Source organism: Dendrobium catenatum, unplaced genomic scaffold, assembly GCF_001605985.2.
Source record: "Dendrobium catenatum unplaced genomic scaffold, ASM160598v2 fragScaff_scaffold_314, whole genome shotgun sequence".
NCBI classification, from domain to species: Eukaryota; Viridiplantae; Streptophyta; class Magnoliopsida; order Asparagales; family Orchidaceae; genus Dendrobium; species Dendrobium catenatum.
Window position 1 is genome coordinate 22219 of NW_021318776.1, and position 13873 is coordinate 36091.

The window sequence follows — 13873 nt, forward strand, 5'->3', positions numbered from 1 at the left end:
CATCGAAGTGAGGTTTTCTTTAGGCGAGTATTACTATGAATGCATACCCTCTCTCCTCAAGCACTTCGACATGAATATGTTTAGATACTTGAAGAGTTACTTATATGAACATGTATGAACATATACTTTCAATAAGATAAATATAAATAAATTCTTCATTGACCTGAAAGACAAGAAAAAGTCACATGAATAAATCTTATAGATCATTTATATTCATCAATATATAGTAGATTCAATTCCACAATATTTATCTTGTTTTAGGCTTCTAAAATTTTTGAAAAAAAATTTGACATCTCTAAATCATATAGATACAACAACAACATCAAGCCTTTGTCTCACTATATTGAGTCGGCTACATGAATCCTTTTTCATTAAAATAAATTAAAATAGGTTTAAATTTACAATGCTTATCTAATAAATAAAAATTTTAAAATATATATTTTATAACAAATTACTATACAACAAGTTTTGATTCTTGAATAATGTTTCTGAACTTTACAAAAAACATCTAATTTATATGTAGTATATGTTAATATATCCGTTTGTTATGGTGTAGAGTTTCTTCCCAAATAGATCCAAATTATCCCAAAGCAAATTTGTCAACTTTTCAAATGTTATAATCAATCTTCTATTAAAAAAAAAAATTATACTAAAAAGTTGCTATAAAAAACAGCAATAAAGTTGTTCCAAATTAAATCTTAGGCTTTGTTTGGGACAACTTTCTTATTGTTTCTTAAAACAGCTTTCCAGTATAAAAGTTAAAATTTTTGTACTCGAAAGCTACTTTAAGAAGCAATAAAAAAACCATCCCAAACGAAGCCTTAATCTCATTATCTCACCAAAAAGGGGACCCAATTAAGAGTGTAGATGTATTAGATTTGACTTATGTTAAGAAAGATAGAGATAAACTTAAAAAAAAAAACTTGGTTAAATAATATTAGAAATGAACATTTTTTATTGGATTTAAATAAAAATTTGACTCTTAATAAGAGATAATGAAGAAAAAAATTTATATAGCCAATCCCACTAGCGAGATAAAAACTTGAAGTTGCTGTAGTATCTCAACTTCATTTGTCAAATTGAAATTGACTGGTTTTTAGCCTTTGTGATTTTTTTAGATCTTTTACATCTTTCCTCCTTTTACAAGAGAGAGAGAGTGTGTGTGTGATTTGAACTTACAAGGGATTCAGATCTTAATCATTCAATCAATTTTGTACTCTGCAATTCTGAAAAAAAAAAAAAAAAACCTAACTGTTCAAAAGGAATTAAATAATTGATATCTGAAAACTTTACCTTTCAATTATCATAGTAACTGTAGATAATCCAATTCCAGCTAACTAATATCTTCCATTAACAAGATTCAAGATTCTGCACCATAGGCTTTTCAATGCTCTGTAGCACAACCTCCTCCTCCTCCTCCTCCTGCTGCTACTGTGCTTGGACTTCTACAGCATCTCTACTTGAAGAACTGATCACTTCAATCTGCGCCACCACCTCCGGCATCGATGGCCGGCTATCCGGACACTGAACCGTACAGTTTACAGCAACCTGCAATAGCTGAACCATCTCTTCCACATTCTGTTGCCTAAGCAACTCCAGATCAAGAACATCGGTCGACCATTCCTCCCGAAGCGCTGCTTGCACCAATTGAGGGAGGTTGGCGCCCTCCTCAGGCGACTTTCCGGTGAGCAGTTCCAGCAGGAGGACACCAAAGCTGTAAACATCGGCCTTCTGAGAGATCTTGCGGAAGTTGGTGAGTTCTGGAGCTCGATAACCAGAGACAAGGATTGAAGAGCTGCTAGGGTTGACGAGAGCTGCAAGCCCGTTGTCGGACACACAAGCAGTATGGGATTTGTTAAAAAAGATGTTTGACGACCTGATGTTGCCATGGGAAGTTGTAGGGCTCGTCGAATGGATATAGCCGATGCCACGGGCGGCAGACAGAGCAATGGAGATTCTTGTCTCCCAGTTTAGAGAGGTTCTTCCTGATCTTCTGTTTCCTGCAGGTTTGCCAAATAGCATAGGCAGTGACAAGATCAGTTCTGTGATCATAACTATATGAACCAAATAAGCTTCTTTGATGCAAAATAGGGAAATAAACTATATATAAGCTCAGATGAAACTATAAATGAAATTTATTGAAGTGTGTAATTTGGATTAGGGCATTTAATCCAGCTATTACATTCTAATCCCCATTCAGTCCTTTGATTCATTCAATTTAAATTTATTTTCAGCCTCTAATGATTAACATCAAGAATCTTCTCCATCAATGTCCTAATAAGCTCTTAAATTTAGCTCCAATCTAAAAGAATTCGATTAACACGTCCTAATCCTCATCCAGCATTTTTGAATGGATCAAACTTAGACCTCCTCTTAGGTTTCGTTTGTGATAGCTTTCTTACTGCTTCTTAAAGCAGCTTTTTGTACTAGAAAGATACTTTAAGAAGCAGTAAGAAAGTCTTCCCAAACGAAATCTTAACCTCTTAAAATCAACTCCACCGACCTTCTCCTTCAAATGTCATATAGACTTTTTTCTTAGTATCTATTTGAAGTAAATAAATCAATTGGCAATTAAACTAATTGGTTTTAAGGAATTTGTATTAGCCATTAATTATTGATGTCATGTAGAACCCTATAAGTAGCTATTTTACTAGAAATATCTATTAATCAATTGCAACTAACATCTTATTTAACACTCAACAATAATGAATAACAAAAAACCAAAAAGATTCATAAAGCCAATCTAAATAGTTAGGATAAGGATACAAATGATAATAATCAACAAATAAACTTTAATTGCTAGCTTATTAACCAGATTAGTAGCTAATTAATTAAAGTTAAGAGCTAATAAAGAATTATTAGTAATTATGCTAAATTTTCACAAACTTAAGTAAACTTGGCCCAAGATGTTTAGGAAAAACGAATAAAGAATGCATGCCTGATAGTGTAAAAGTCTATTTCTAGCAATCTTTAAACCCAGCTTTTCTGAAGTGAAGGGTTTATTAAGCCTGGAAGAAAATAGTTTCAATTTAAGCTTATTTAGTTGTATGAACGTTAAAAACTTCTGATTTGTATGCTGGTTTGAAGGAATGTGAGGGAATGCAAATACTATCTATTTATAAATTTATATTGGCTGTTTGGTTCTAATGTAATTAATAGGTGATACAAATTATAGAAAATGAACAAATGCATTTTTCCATCAATTTCCTACCAATTACAGTAAAAATGGGAAGGAAAATTGTTAGGACATCGCTATGAACATTTCTCTCATAAGAAACTAACTTCAAATTCTCAGAACCAACCAAAAATGTCAAAAAAAAAAATTTTTACTCAATTTCTCCTCAACCAAACAAGAGGGTAGAAAATAACATCAATTTAATTTGATTACCATTTCTTTCAATTCCTTCAGAACAAACTTCAAATAAAAAAAAAAACTTAAAATAAAAAAAATTTAAAAAAAAAGGAAGAAGAGAGCACAGACAGAATAGATACTCTAATGTCAAATCCAACCTTCTAATGTTTTATTTATACTCTAAAATTGCATGGATTTGAACATATAAAAAAAATTTGCAATATTTTATAAGATTTCATAGCTTTAAAAGAATATTTATCCATGCATTTGAAAATCCCAATCTAATACTGGAAAAAAATAAGACATTTCAATCATATTTTATAAAGATTTGATGGAATAAAACTTCAACTCTATAATTTTGACAATCTTGAACATAAAGACAAAAAATTTTGATGTACATCCTTTGTGGATGATGCTTAGATACCTCTTTCCCCCAAATCATCATGCATAGAGGTTAATTAAGGCTTCACAAAGCTTTAGCATTATTTTGGTGCCATTTTTTCTAAGCATATCAATAGGCTTTTCTTTCCCCTTGATCTTAATGGGTTGTAAACAACTTCAAACAAACTATGTATGTATTAAAACATACATGTGTTTTACCATCATTAATTCTTTTCCAAATTGATGATGTATTTGAATATCACCACAAAAAAAAAAGAAAAAGAATTATATATAGTTTATTGTGACCTATCTAACTCTTCCAAAAAAAATTAGATCGAAACCATCACCTTGTTGGATTCAATAATAGTGATATATGGGACTTTTATAGTTGATAGTGCACCTATTTTCTGCAATTGTAACACCCAAATATTTATAGTATCACCCACAATATAAATGTAGTAATGGCACTCCTTATGTTCAAATCTTTGCTTGGGTTTTAAGTCAATCCTTTTAAATTTTAAAAATTAGTTAATTACACAACAATATTATTTCACAGTTTCATAAGATTCTTTTTTGGGATTAAATATGTATTTGCCAGCTACTCCCACTATCTGAGTAATATTTTGTATTATGTATTTGTCGTCTCCTCATGCCTTAGTATTCATTTGGATCATCTGGCTTATAGCATGATGAATAAAGGTTGTGGAGTTATTGAATTCTATAAAAGAAAAATGGAGAGTTGTTGGATGTAGATGTTGGGATGAGGAGTAACACCACAATGACGAAACAAACAAGAAAGTAAAAACAGTAGAAAGTAAAGAATACCATGATTTAACATGAAAAAAATCAAAATAGAAAAAAAAACCACGGCGCCACACCACATCAAGAAATCCACTATGAAAATTGAGAGAAATAAGTACATATCTCTCCTCTCTCTCGATCTCTCCTTACTTCCCTTCTCACATGCACTATTCTCTATGTATAAACTCCAAAAATACAAGATAAAGCCAAGAAAAATAACCCCAAGGGATGCAACCCTTCAGAAAAAATGAGAAAGAAAACCGTCCAGTTCATCTCACAGCGCTGCAGTGCTCAAGTCTCTGTTTGATAACGTTGTGACGCTCAAACTCACAGCGCTGAGACACACACAGCGCTGCAGCACCGAAACCAGAGTGCTGAGGCGCTCTTCTCTCTGTTGATCAGCATTAGGGAGCTCGGGAACACAATATTGCAGTGCTTGGGTACACAGCGCCAGGGCATTGCACAAAAAAAATCGGATGCAAACACAATGCGAAGAGATACAAAACCAGATAATAAGCATATCATGAAGAGAAACAAAACCATGAGTCACTAGTCAACACCGGGAATTAAAACTATACTACCCATCATGCCTTGGTGGAGATGGATGAGAGAATCATCAAGATGGTTCAAGGCGCATTGGGAGAAGTTCAGAGAAATTTCCTAAGGGAGCGTACTCCAAAAGGATCGTCTGACTCGATAGCTCACCGAACGAGATTCAAGACTAGAGCACTAATTTCAAAGCACAATGTTGACCACAACCATAGCCACACTAATATACCACCCTCCACCCAAGTGAGGGGGGAGTCAGAATTAAATAATGCATTCTCTAGAAAAATCATAGAGGCAAGGCCATATGCGTTGACTTCATAAATTTGAATTAGGCATGCCCAAAGGACAGGCAGCCGCTGATCGACTCATTGGTTGACTCAAAGGTTAGGTTTCTGGTGATAAGCTTCAATGCTTTCTTCGACTATCACTAAATAAAGGTGCACCCGATGACCACAAGAAAACAATCGTCATCATAAAGAAGGTATGTGTTGCGACAAGGTGATACTATTTCATTTGAAGAAATATTATGGCGACCTACTAATGCATGGAGTTTCAAAGAACATAAAAGCTGAAACATTGAGGTGTATGTGGATGACCTTCTAGTGAAAAGTAAGTCATCAGAGCAATACATCCAAAACTTGAATGAGATATTCGCCATGTTAAAAAAGTATAATATGTACTTAATCCACTAAAGTTTACTTTTGGTGCAAGTTCAGGCAAATTCCTGTCACCCAAGAAGGCATCAATGTCAACCTCGACAAGAAAAACACATTCTTGTAGATGTCGTTGCCCAAGACTACAAGGCACATGTAGTGACTCACTGGTCGAGTCATTGGGTTCAACCACTTTTTATCAAAATCGGTCTAAAGGTGTTCGCCTTTCTTCAAAGTTCTAAAGAGAACCAAACGTTTCATAAGGAATGAGGAGTGCAAGGCAGCCTTCCAACATCTTAAATTTCTACTCTCCTCGCCACTATTATTATAAAGCCTACTGATGGAAGAAAACGAGTCATTGCATTCATTGCAATTCTTCTAATGTTTGTGTTGTTGCTGGTGAACAAGTCAACAAATCATGTCGGTTAAGATTTCATCAATGTTTAAAATTGCGTATTCAGGCATTGAGGCGTTTTTCATTCGTGAGGCGAGGCGTAAGCCTCAAGGCGTTTTGAGGCGTAAGCCTTAAAATCAAAAGATTGCGTAAATATAAAATGATAAATTTTTTATATACTAATGAGTGAATAATATAAAATATATAAAAGCATAAGATATGAAGTGAAATCAAAATATATCAATAATAAGACAACATGAAATATAGTTTAACTCAAAATTCTATCTTTCCCAAATCCCAATATTCTTTTCATTAACATATAATTCTAATTTCCAAAAATAAATAACAATGACATATCACATAAGAACTCATAAGTCATCACCACTGTCATCACTAAGGGGTTCTTCATTTGAATCATCATTATGGTGAACTGCTCTCTCCCCTTCCTCCTCTCCTATAGAGTCCAATATTGGGCATTTACTTCAATATTTATGTAAGTTTTAATATATATAGCGTGAGGCGTAAGCCTCATGCCAGTGAGACGAGGCGGGCCTCAATCAAGTTGAGGCGCAAGCCTCATAAAAAAAACTCGAGGAGTAAGTATCGAGGCGTTTTTTACTGGAATTGCGCAAAGGCGGGCCTCAAGGCGAGCCTCATATTGCGCAATTTTAAACCATGGATTTCATTACAAGTTTCCTGTTCATTAAAAAAAAAAAAACTTCTGTCGTTGATTGCATGTCATAGCAATTTTCATTTAATCCTTGCTAGCATGATTCATTTTTATCTTGCAAATTATAGGTCTTATTTTAGACATTAAGTTATGTTCCCTGTAGTCCATTCAAGTCCCCTGCATTTTGTTTAAATCAGGTCCTCTGTTTAGTTCAAATTCGGCAGTCTCCTAACATCTCTCCCGTTTATAAAAAATTTGGAGAGCTGGTGATGCGAAACCAACAAGAATTGCAATGAACTAACAGAAGTAATGTGAAGCGTGCTACTTTAAGGTTAATGAGTCATAAGGCATGATTAAAAGAATTCTCAATTATTAATTTTGTCTTGGCATGCAATTACAAAACTTAGGAGATTAGAACAAGTTAAGACAATTCAAAATATTACAATAATATTAGATATGTCGTAATAAAATTCAAAGCTTAATATTTAAAAATTTCACCAAGAGTTACCATTCTCACTCACACTCAATATAAGGCTTTAGCGGAGAGAGACTTTCAGCATACTAAACGATGCCACTAAGATGGATGCAACACCAATGGCTTTGATCCAAGAGAAGGTAGTCGGCGGTGGAGGAGGAGTGGATCGTCCAATGAGAAGCCAAGGTGCTTTGGATTGTTGATCTTCAATCGTTTCGGTGAGGCAATAAAAGATGTGGTTGACGTAACTCTCCACGTAGTCGTCGTATTCCCAATCCGGTTCGTAGAAAGTAAAAAGTAGGATATCGATTTCTCCTTGTACGTTGTAGGCAAAACCGTGGTTGACCTCAGGGTCGGCCATCCATGGGTGTGGAAGGCTCCTCTCTTGGACTCCTTGGGGCGGCGGGTTTGTGAAGCAAGAAGGGAACGAGAGGGATGAGAGGGAAAGGCCGGTGGTAGGCTAGGGTTTGGGTATGAGAGAGGCGGCTAGGATAGGAATCTTTGAGCGAGTTAATTGTAAAATCTAAAAGTAAATTCATATTTTTATTAAATAGGGTTAGTGGAATTTCAAATTTGAAATTAAAATAGGTTGGGAGGGAATTAGGGATAGAGGTTTAGTTAATTGGAATCTTAATTAGATTATAATTAATGAGATTGGAGAGAGAGGGGGCGGCCGGCCCTATGGAGGGGGATTTGGGGAATTTATTTAATTGGGATTGTGGGCCCAAGCAATTAAATAAATAAATAAATAAGAAATCTGAAATTGATTTCAAATTTGAGGGATTAAAAGAGTTACCTAATTAGAATAGGAAATTAGGAAAGAAATTAACCCAAATCTATTTGAATTTGAATTTAAAATCCCTCCAATTTTTTTCTCCATAAATTAGGAAATCATTCAAGACAATTAATGGGAGGTTAGGGGATGGATGGGGAAGGTGGCCGGCAATATGGGGATTTGGCATGGAAGTGTTGGTGGAGCCAAGATGGGGCACGGGCCGTGGAGGGGAGAAGGCCAAGGGAGGATAATCCCTTAAGGAAATCACTTAAAACAAAATACAACTAGTTACCCTAAACAACCCCCAAATTTGAATTTTCCTCCCAAACCGTTGCCTCAATCAAAGATTGGGCCCCATGCCTATTCCGCCGCCATCCAGGTCCTTGAAATTAAAAGGAATTAACCAGCTCTCAATCATATAGTAATCATATCTTATAAAAGTGTGCTATAGAAACTTTTGACTTCATTATTTTAATAATATTTACAAGAAATAAATTTGGCTCATTAATCATCTCGTTGACTTTTATTCAGCTCAATCTGAGTCCCAAAAAAAATTTCAATTTTTCATTGATCCTGTATTTTCTAGCCAAATCAGAAAGCTCAAGAACGTAACACTAAGCTACAGCAAACAGTTGAAGAAGTGAAAGAGGGGGTAAAGAAGGATTTACCGTGCAAAAGAGCAGAAATACTCCCCATCGGCATGTAATCATACACCAGCAGCTTCTCATTCTGGCTGTAGTAATAAGCCCTAAATGGCACAATATTCTCATGGTTCATGGAACCCACTGCTTCAATCTTCTCCCTGAATTCCTCCTCCGCCAATATCACCTCCCTCAGCCTCTTCACCACCACCACCGTCCCGGCCTCCAACTCCGCCTTGTACACCGTCCCAAACGTCCCCTTCCCCAATACCTCCGCTGAAGCCCGCAGCAAATCCTCCAAATCAAACTCTGGCGCTCCCACATTCCCCAAAAACATCAATCTCTTCCCCATCTCCGGTTTCTTTAACACCGCCTCCGGCCGTTTTGCAACCATGGCCGCCGCCTCGTGTGCCCTAGCCTTACTCCCGCGGCGCAAGAACACAAAAAGAATCAGTACTATAACTATCAACGCCGTCGAACCAACCACGATTCCGGAGATGGCGCCGCCGGACAGCTTACTCCCCCCTCCACCTCCCGCGACCTCCGGAACTGTCATCGGTGAGATCCCGTTGGGACATTGAGGTAGCGGACCACCGCAGAGCGAGGTTCCCTTAAAAGCACTCGACGGCATCTTCCAAAGCTTAGAAGGCACGGAGCCATTCAGACGGTTATAGGAGACATTGAACTGCTCCAGTTTCGGTAGATTAAGATCGGGGATTCCGCCACTGAGCTGATTCCTCTCAAGGTACAGCGTCTCCAGTCGGGAGAGATTGTTGAACTCCGGCGAAATCCCACCGGTGAAGCCATTCCCGGCGAGGTTGAGACGAATGAGCTTCTGCAGCGAGAAGAGCACTGGAGGTATATCGCCGGAGAACCGGTTTTGCTGGAGATATATATTGCGGAGTTGCGCAGCGCCGTTGAGGTCCGGCGGAAGGCCGCCGGAGAGATTGTTGAAGCGGAGGCTTAGGCTTCGGAGGGCGGTGAGATTTCCAAGGGTTCCGACGGGGATCGCTCCAAAGAGCCCGACGGCGGGTAGGCGGAGGAAGACGACACGGTTGTGGAGGCAGCCAACACCGTGCCAAGTGCATGGGGAGTTGGTCTCGTTCCATTGCAGCGCAGTGCGTCCGACGGTGTTGCGGAGAGTGAGGAGTGCGGCGCGGTCCGAGTTAAGGTTTGTTTCTGCGCCGGCGAGGAGGGGGAAGAGGAGGAGAGTGAGGAGGAATCGGCGGAGGAGCAGCGGTAAGATCATCAGGGCGGTGAGCGTATTCTCTGACCGTACAGAAGACAAGAAGTAGTGTTATAAAATCCCGCCGCTTTTACCACTTTATTTTAATAATAATCGATATAATTTAATTTATTATTAAAATATTTTTTTCTTCATTAAAATCTTATCTTCACCCTTATTTTTGGCTTGGTAAGAGGAGTGTTATTTTTAAAAAGATGGGTAGAGATATCAATATTGGAATACTCGTTCTAATTACGAGAAATTATTATGTGCGGAGATCGGACGGTTAGAATCGTTCGAATTTATTGTGCTTTAATTATCTTTTTGTTACGTTTTTGTAAATACTCATAAAAAATGCATATGCTATTCTGTTGAGTATTTGCAAAAGCGTAGCAAAAGGTCAGCTAAAAGGTAACAAATATGGGTGATTCTCGCCGTTCGATCTCCGTACGGAATAATTTCTCTGTAAGTAGGGGGTTAAAAAATAATCTGATTTAAATTTGATCTTAAAAATTTAGATTAAGGTTGAATAATTTAACAAATCGATCTGCTCTGAGTTTAAAAATTTTTATCTGAAATGACTCATTCAATTGTTTTTTTTTAGATTTTTTATATTTGTTGGTATGATTGTTTTTTTTTTATTAATTAATCTCGAATTTATTGTTAAAAATTAAAAAAAAAAATTAAATCAAAATAGATTATCAGATGGAGTTCAAGTCATTTGAGTTACTAGCAGATCAATTACAGGACCGCATATTTTACCCACATATTAAACGGGTTAGATTTCAGTTGACCAGATTCAAATTTGATCAATTTTGGGTCGAACACAAATCTAACCCGTTACATGTTTTGACACCCCTAATTCTAACAATCCAATTTAAACTTGAATTTTTTTTTTTATTGATTCGATTGATTTTTTAATTCAATTTGGATTGGAAATATCAACTTGATTAATTTTTTGGTGAGAATTTGGTTGACCTAAAAATTCAAAATTGGCTGAAAAATAGCTCTATTAATTTAATAATTTTATAATTTTATAATTAATCATAAATAATTATTAATTAAGATGTAAGGGCAAAAAAAATCTTTCTAAAGAAAGCGAAGTAATGGTAAATTATAATAATTTACATTTAATGCCACTGTTCTTCGTTGGGCTGACGATCTTAATTCTTATTTTTAAGGGGCGACCAACTAAGTTTTAGAGCTGATTATTACAGTTTTATTTTTTAAAATATTGTTTTTGGACTATTAAATAATATTTCTTAAAAAAATATTTTTTTAATATTAAATATATTAACTTGATGCAAATCTTAATATTATTAATAGTTGCATGTCCCATTCAGAGGATAAATTAATATTTTATAAAATATTTTTAAATGTAAAATTTTCATAAATAATGTTAATAGGAGCTTATTAAATTTAATAATTGAAGCTAAAAATCAAAATACATCACACTAGATAATATAAGTGTTGGATAAATTATTAAATAATATGGGGGAGTCTATAATTACCTAAGCACAATATTTATCATTAATTCAATAACACAAACTATATCGAAGTAATTCACAAACATCAAAGTCAACGTGTGGTTGAAATTACTTTAGCACAATATCAATGATCAATTTTAATTGATTTATGCAAGAAAAAAAAAAGATTTTGGTTTAAATGTAAAACTAAGGTTTCATTTGAGGAGAAATTATTATGTGCTGACACTGGACAGTCCCGAGATAAATCAGAATGTGAAACGTCACCTGGTACATAGTCGCGAAACATAGCAAATGGGTGACGTGGCACATTCTGATTCGTCTTCGGACGGCGTCCGTATCCGCATGGAATAATTTCACTCGTCTGCCGACGACTTTCTTACTGCTATGTAAATCAGCTTTTTAGTACAAATAGTTTAATTTTTTGTACTAAAAATTTGATTTAAGGAATAATAAAAAATTATCACAAACGAAGTCTAAATAGATACTAAAGGATTCTTTTCAAGATAAGTCGGACCTCATAAAACTATTCCGTGAAATTAATTTTGTAGAGCTTATTTATATTATATTATATCAACGTCTTCATCTCATGAAGCCCATCATTTGTAACCTATGACAAATACTAATATAATCATTTTAGTTGAGTCAAACGTCTTAATTTTTTGCTTTCCCAAGCATTATGTGTAAAAAAAATGTAAGGATTTCGGTGTCTCTTGTAACTCCTAATATCTTTATATGTATTGAATCTTTGTACGAAATAAAGACGTTAACTTCGTACGAAATAAGATTTTTTTCGATGTCTTTGACCTGTCATATGATCATTTTTTAAATATTTATCAATTAAGCTAATTGACGCAACTTATCGCATGTTTATGCTCATGTCCGGGTCAAATCAAATTCGATCTGAATTCAACCCGTTGACCCGACTTGACACCCCTAGGCCCTAACACTATCTTCTCTTGAAGCTAAAAATTAAAACCTTATAATTCCTTCTACAACAACTCATATATTTTCCCTATAAATAAAACGTGAAAGAGGAACTTTTTAGTTCTTTTTACATTTTCTATAGAATACTTGAACTAGTAAATCATTCTCCATAGAGTTTTTCCTCATTTTCTTTCCATTCTTACATAGGTTCATGGGTCCTATCCATTAGAGCTTGCTTACTAGTAAGGTTGGGAGTCACCCACGGACAAACTTGAATCCGACACATAGCTCATAAAATAAATAGATTTATGTATTATGCATTTAAATTTCATTATTTACATATAAAGCACTAAAAACATAAAAATAAAACTAAAATTAACACCTACCGCTGCAACCCCATCACTGCGACATTGGTCTCATGGCCTTTCATATACCTCAAATCATCCCATGCTCTCTCTCATCTCAATCTCTCTCACTTACGATAAATTATTAGGTGCAGACATCGGGCAGAGAGAATCATCCGGATTTCTCTCTATCTACAGTAAAAGCACAGCGGCTACAGTAACTGCACCTTTACTATAGACAAGGAGAAATCCGAATGATTCTCCATATCCAGTGTCCGCACCTAATCATTCACCCTCACTTACATGTATGCAATGCAAGATATTATATATATAAATTTTAAATTGAATTATTTTGTTTTAATCAATAATGAAATTTTATATTCTTATATTTATTTTAATTTTTATGAGTTATTTTAAAAAATTTTGAATTTGAGTATGTTTTATATAATTCAATTATCATTGTTTGAGAGGATTGTAGTAGAGGAGAGATTATTACAAGCGGAGTCCGGACAGTATCTCAAGAAAAAAAGTGTTAATCAGGATTGAGGGACACTACTACCCAAAAGAAAATATAAATCTAGTTTTCACACACCATTTCTTTGAAGTCTAAACACACCCCAAGAATGTTATCTTCAAGCCTGCATTTTTAAATATTTTCCTCTATCCAAGTAGTTTTCTAAGAGCCTACTTCTTAAGTCCATCTTCTTAAATTCCTTTTCATATGGGAATCATGAAACTCCAACTTAATTATGAGAGAAAATTCAACAACTCCAACGGTTAACATAATAGAGTATTCATCGTTTTCATCAACCATCATCAATATCAAACAAATTAGGGCACACAGAGAAATACAATTTATGAGATTTAAGAAATTGACTAAAAACAAATCTCAGCATTGACAATGAGATCAATAGCGTCAAGATATATGATCATTTTCAGCATCATACCCCCAACTCTATAGGTGACCCGAGCACTATAATGTCTTTATACATATATGATTACACAACAACACGACTCACTTAAGTTGATTCTACAAAAGATAATGAGAGAAGGAAAAAAAAAAACGATTCGAACAACATTTGAATCGTAATTGAACCATGCTCTAACCATATTTGAACAGACCTCAAACCTTATTTGAACATTTCTCGAATATTACATCAATCATGTTCAAACCTTCATCCAACCATGTTCTAACATTATTC

At 35.2% G+C, this 13873-nt stretch overlaps 1 protein-coding gene across 1 annotated transcript; it reads right to left on the reverse strand.

Annotated features, from left to right (window-relative positions):
* Positions 1-1301: 1301 nt before the first annotated feature.
* On the reverse strand, positions 1302-10055 carry LOC110100788 (probable inactive receptor kinase At1g48480). The gene is made up of 2 exons (XM_020828461.2): positions 8719-10055; positions 1302-2000 (listed from the first exon to the last, which is right to left on the reverse strand). Exons 1-2 carry the CDS (start codon positions 9938-9940, stop codon positions 1429-1431), a joined length of 1794 nt encoding a protein of 597 aa, XP_020684120.1. The 5' UTR covers positions 9941-10055; the 3' UTR covers positions 1302-1428.
* Positions 10056-13873: the final 3818 nt, after the last annotated feature.

What these genes read in the sequence shown, in the direction of transcription:
- LOC110100788 (XM_020828461.2), bottom strand. Translation starts at nt 9,940, where the DNA reads ATGATCTTACCGCTGCTCCTCCGCCGATTCCTCCTCACTCTCCTCCTC. An exon ending in TATTTCTGCTCTTTTGCACG is followed by an intron (nt 2,001 to 8,718) that starts GTAAATCCTTCT and finishes GCAAACCTGCAG; the next exon opens with GAAACAGAAGATCAGGAAGA.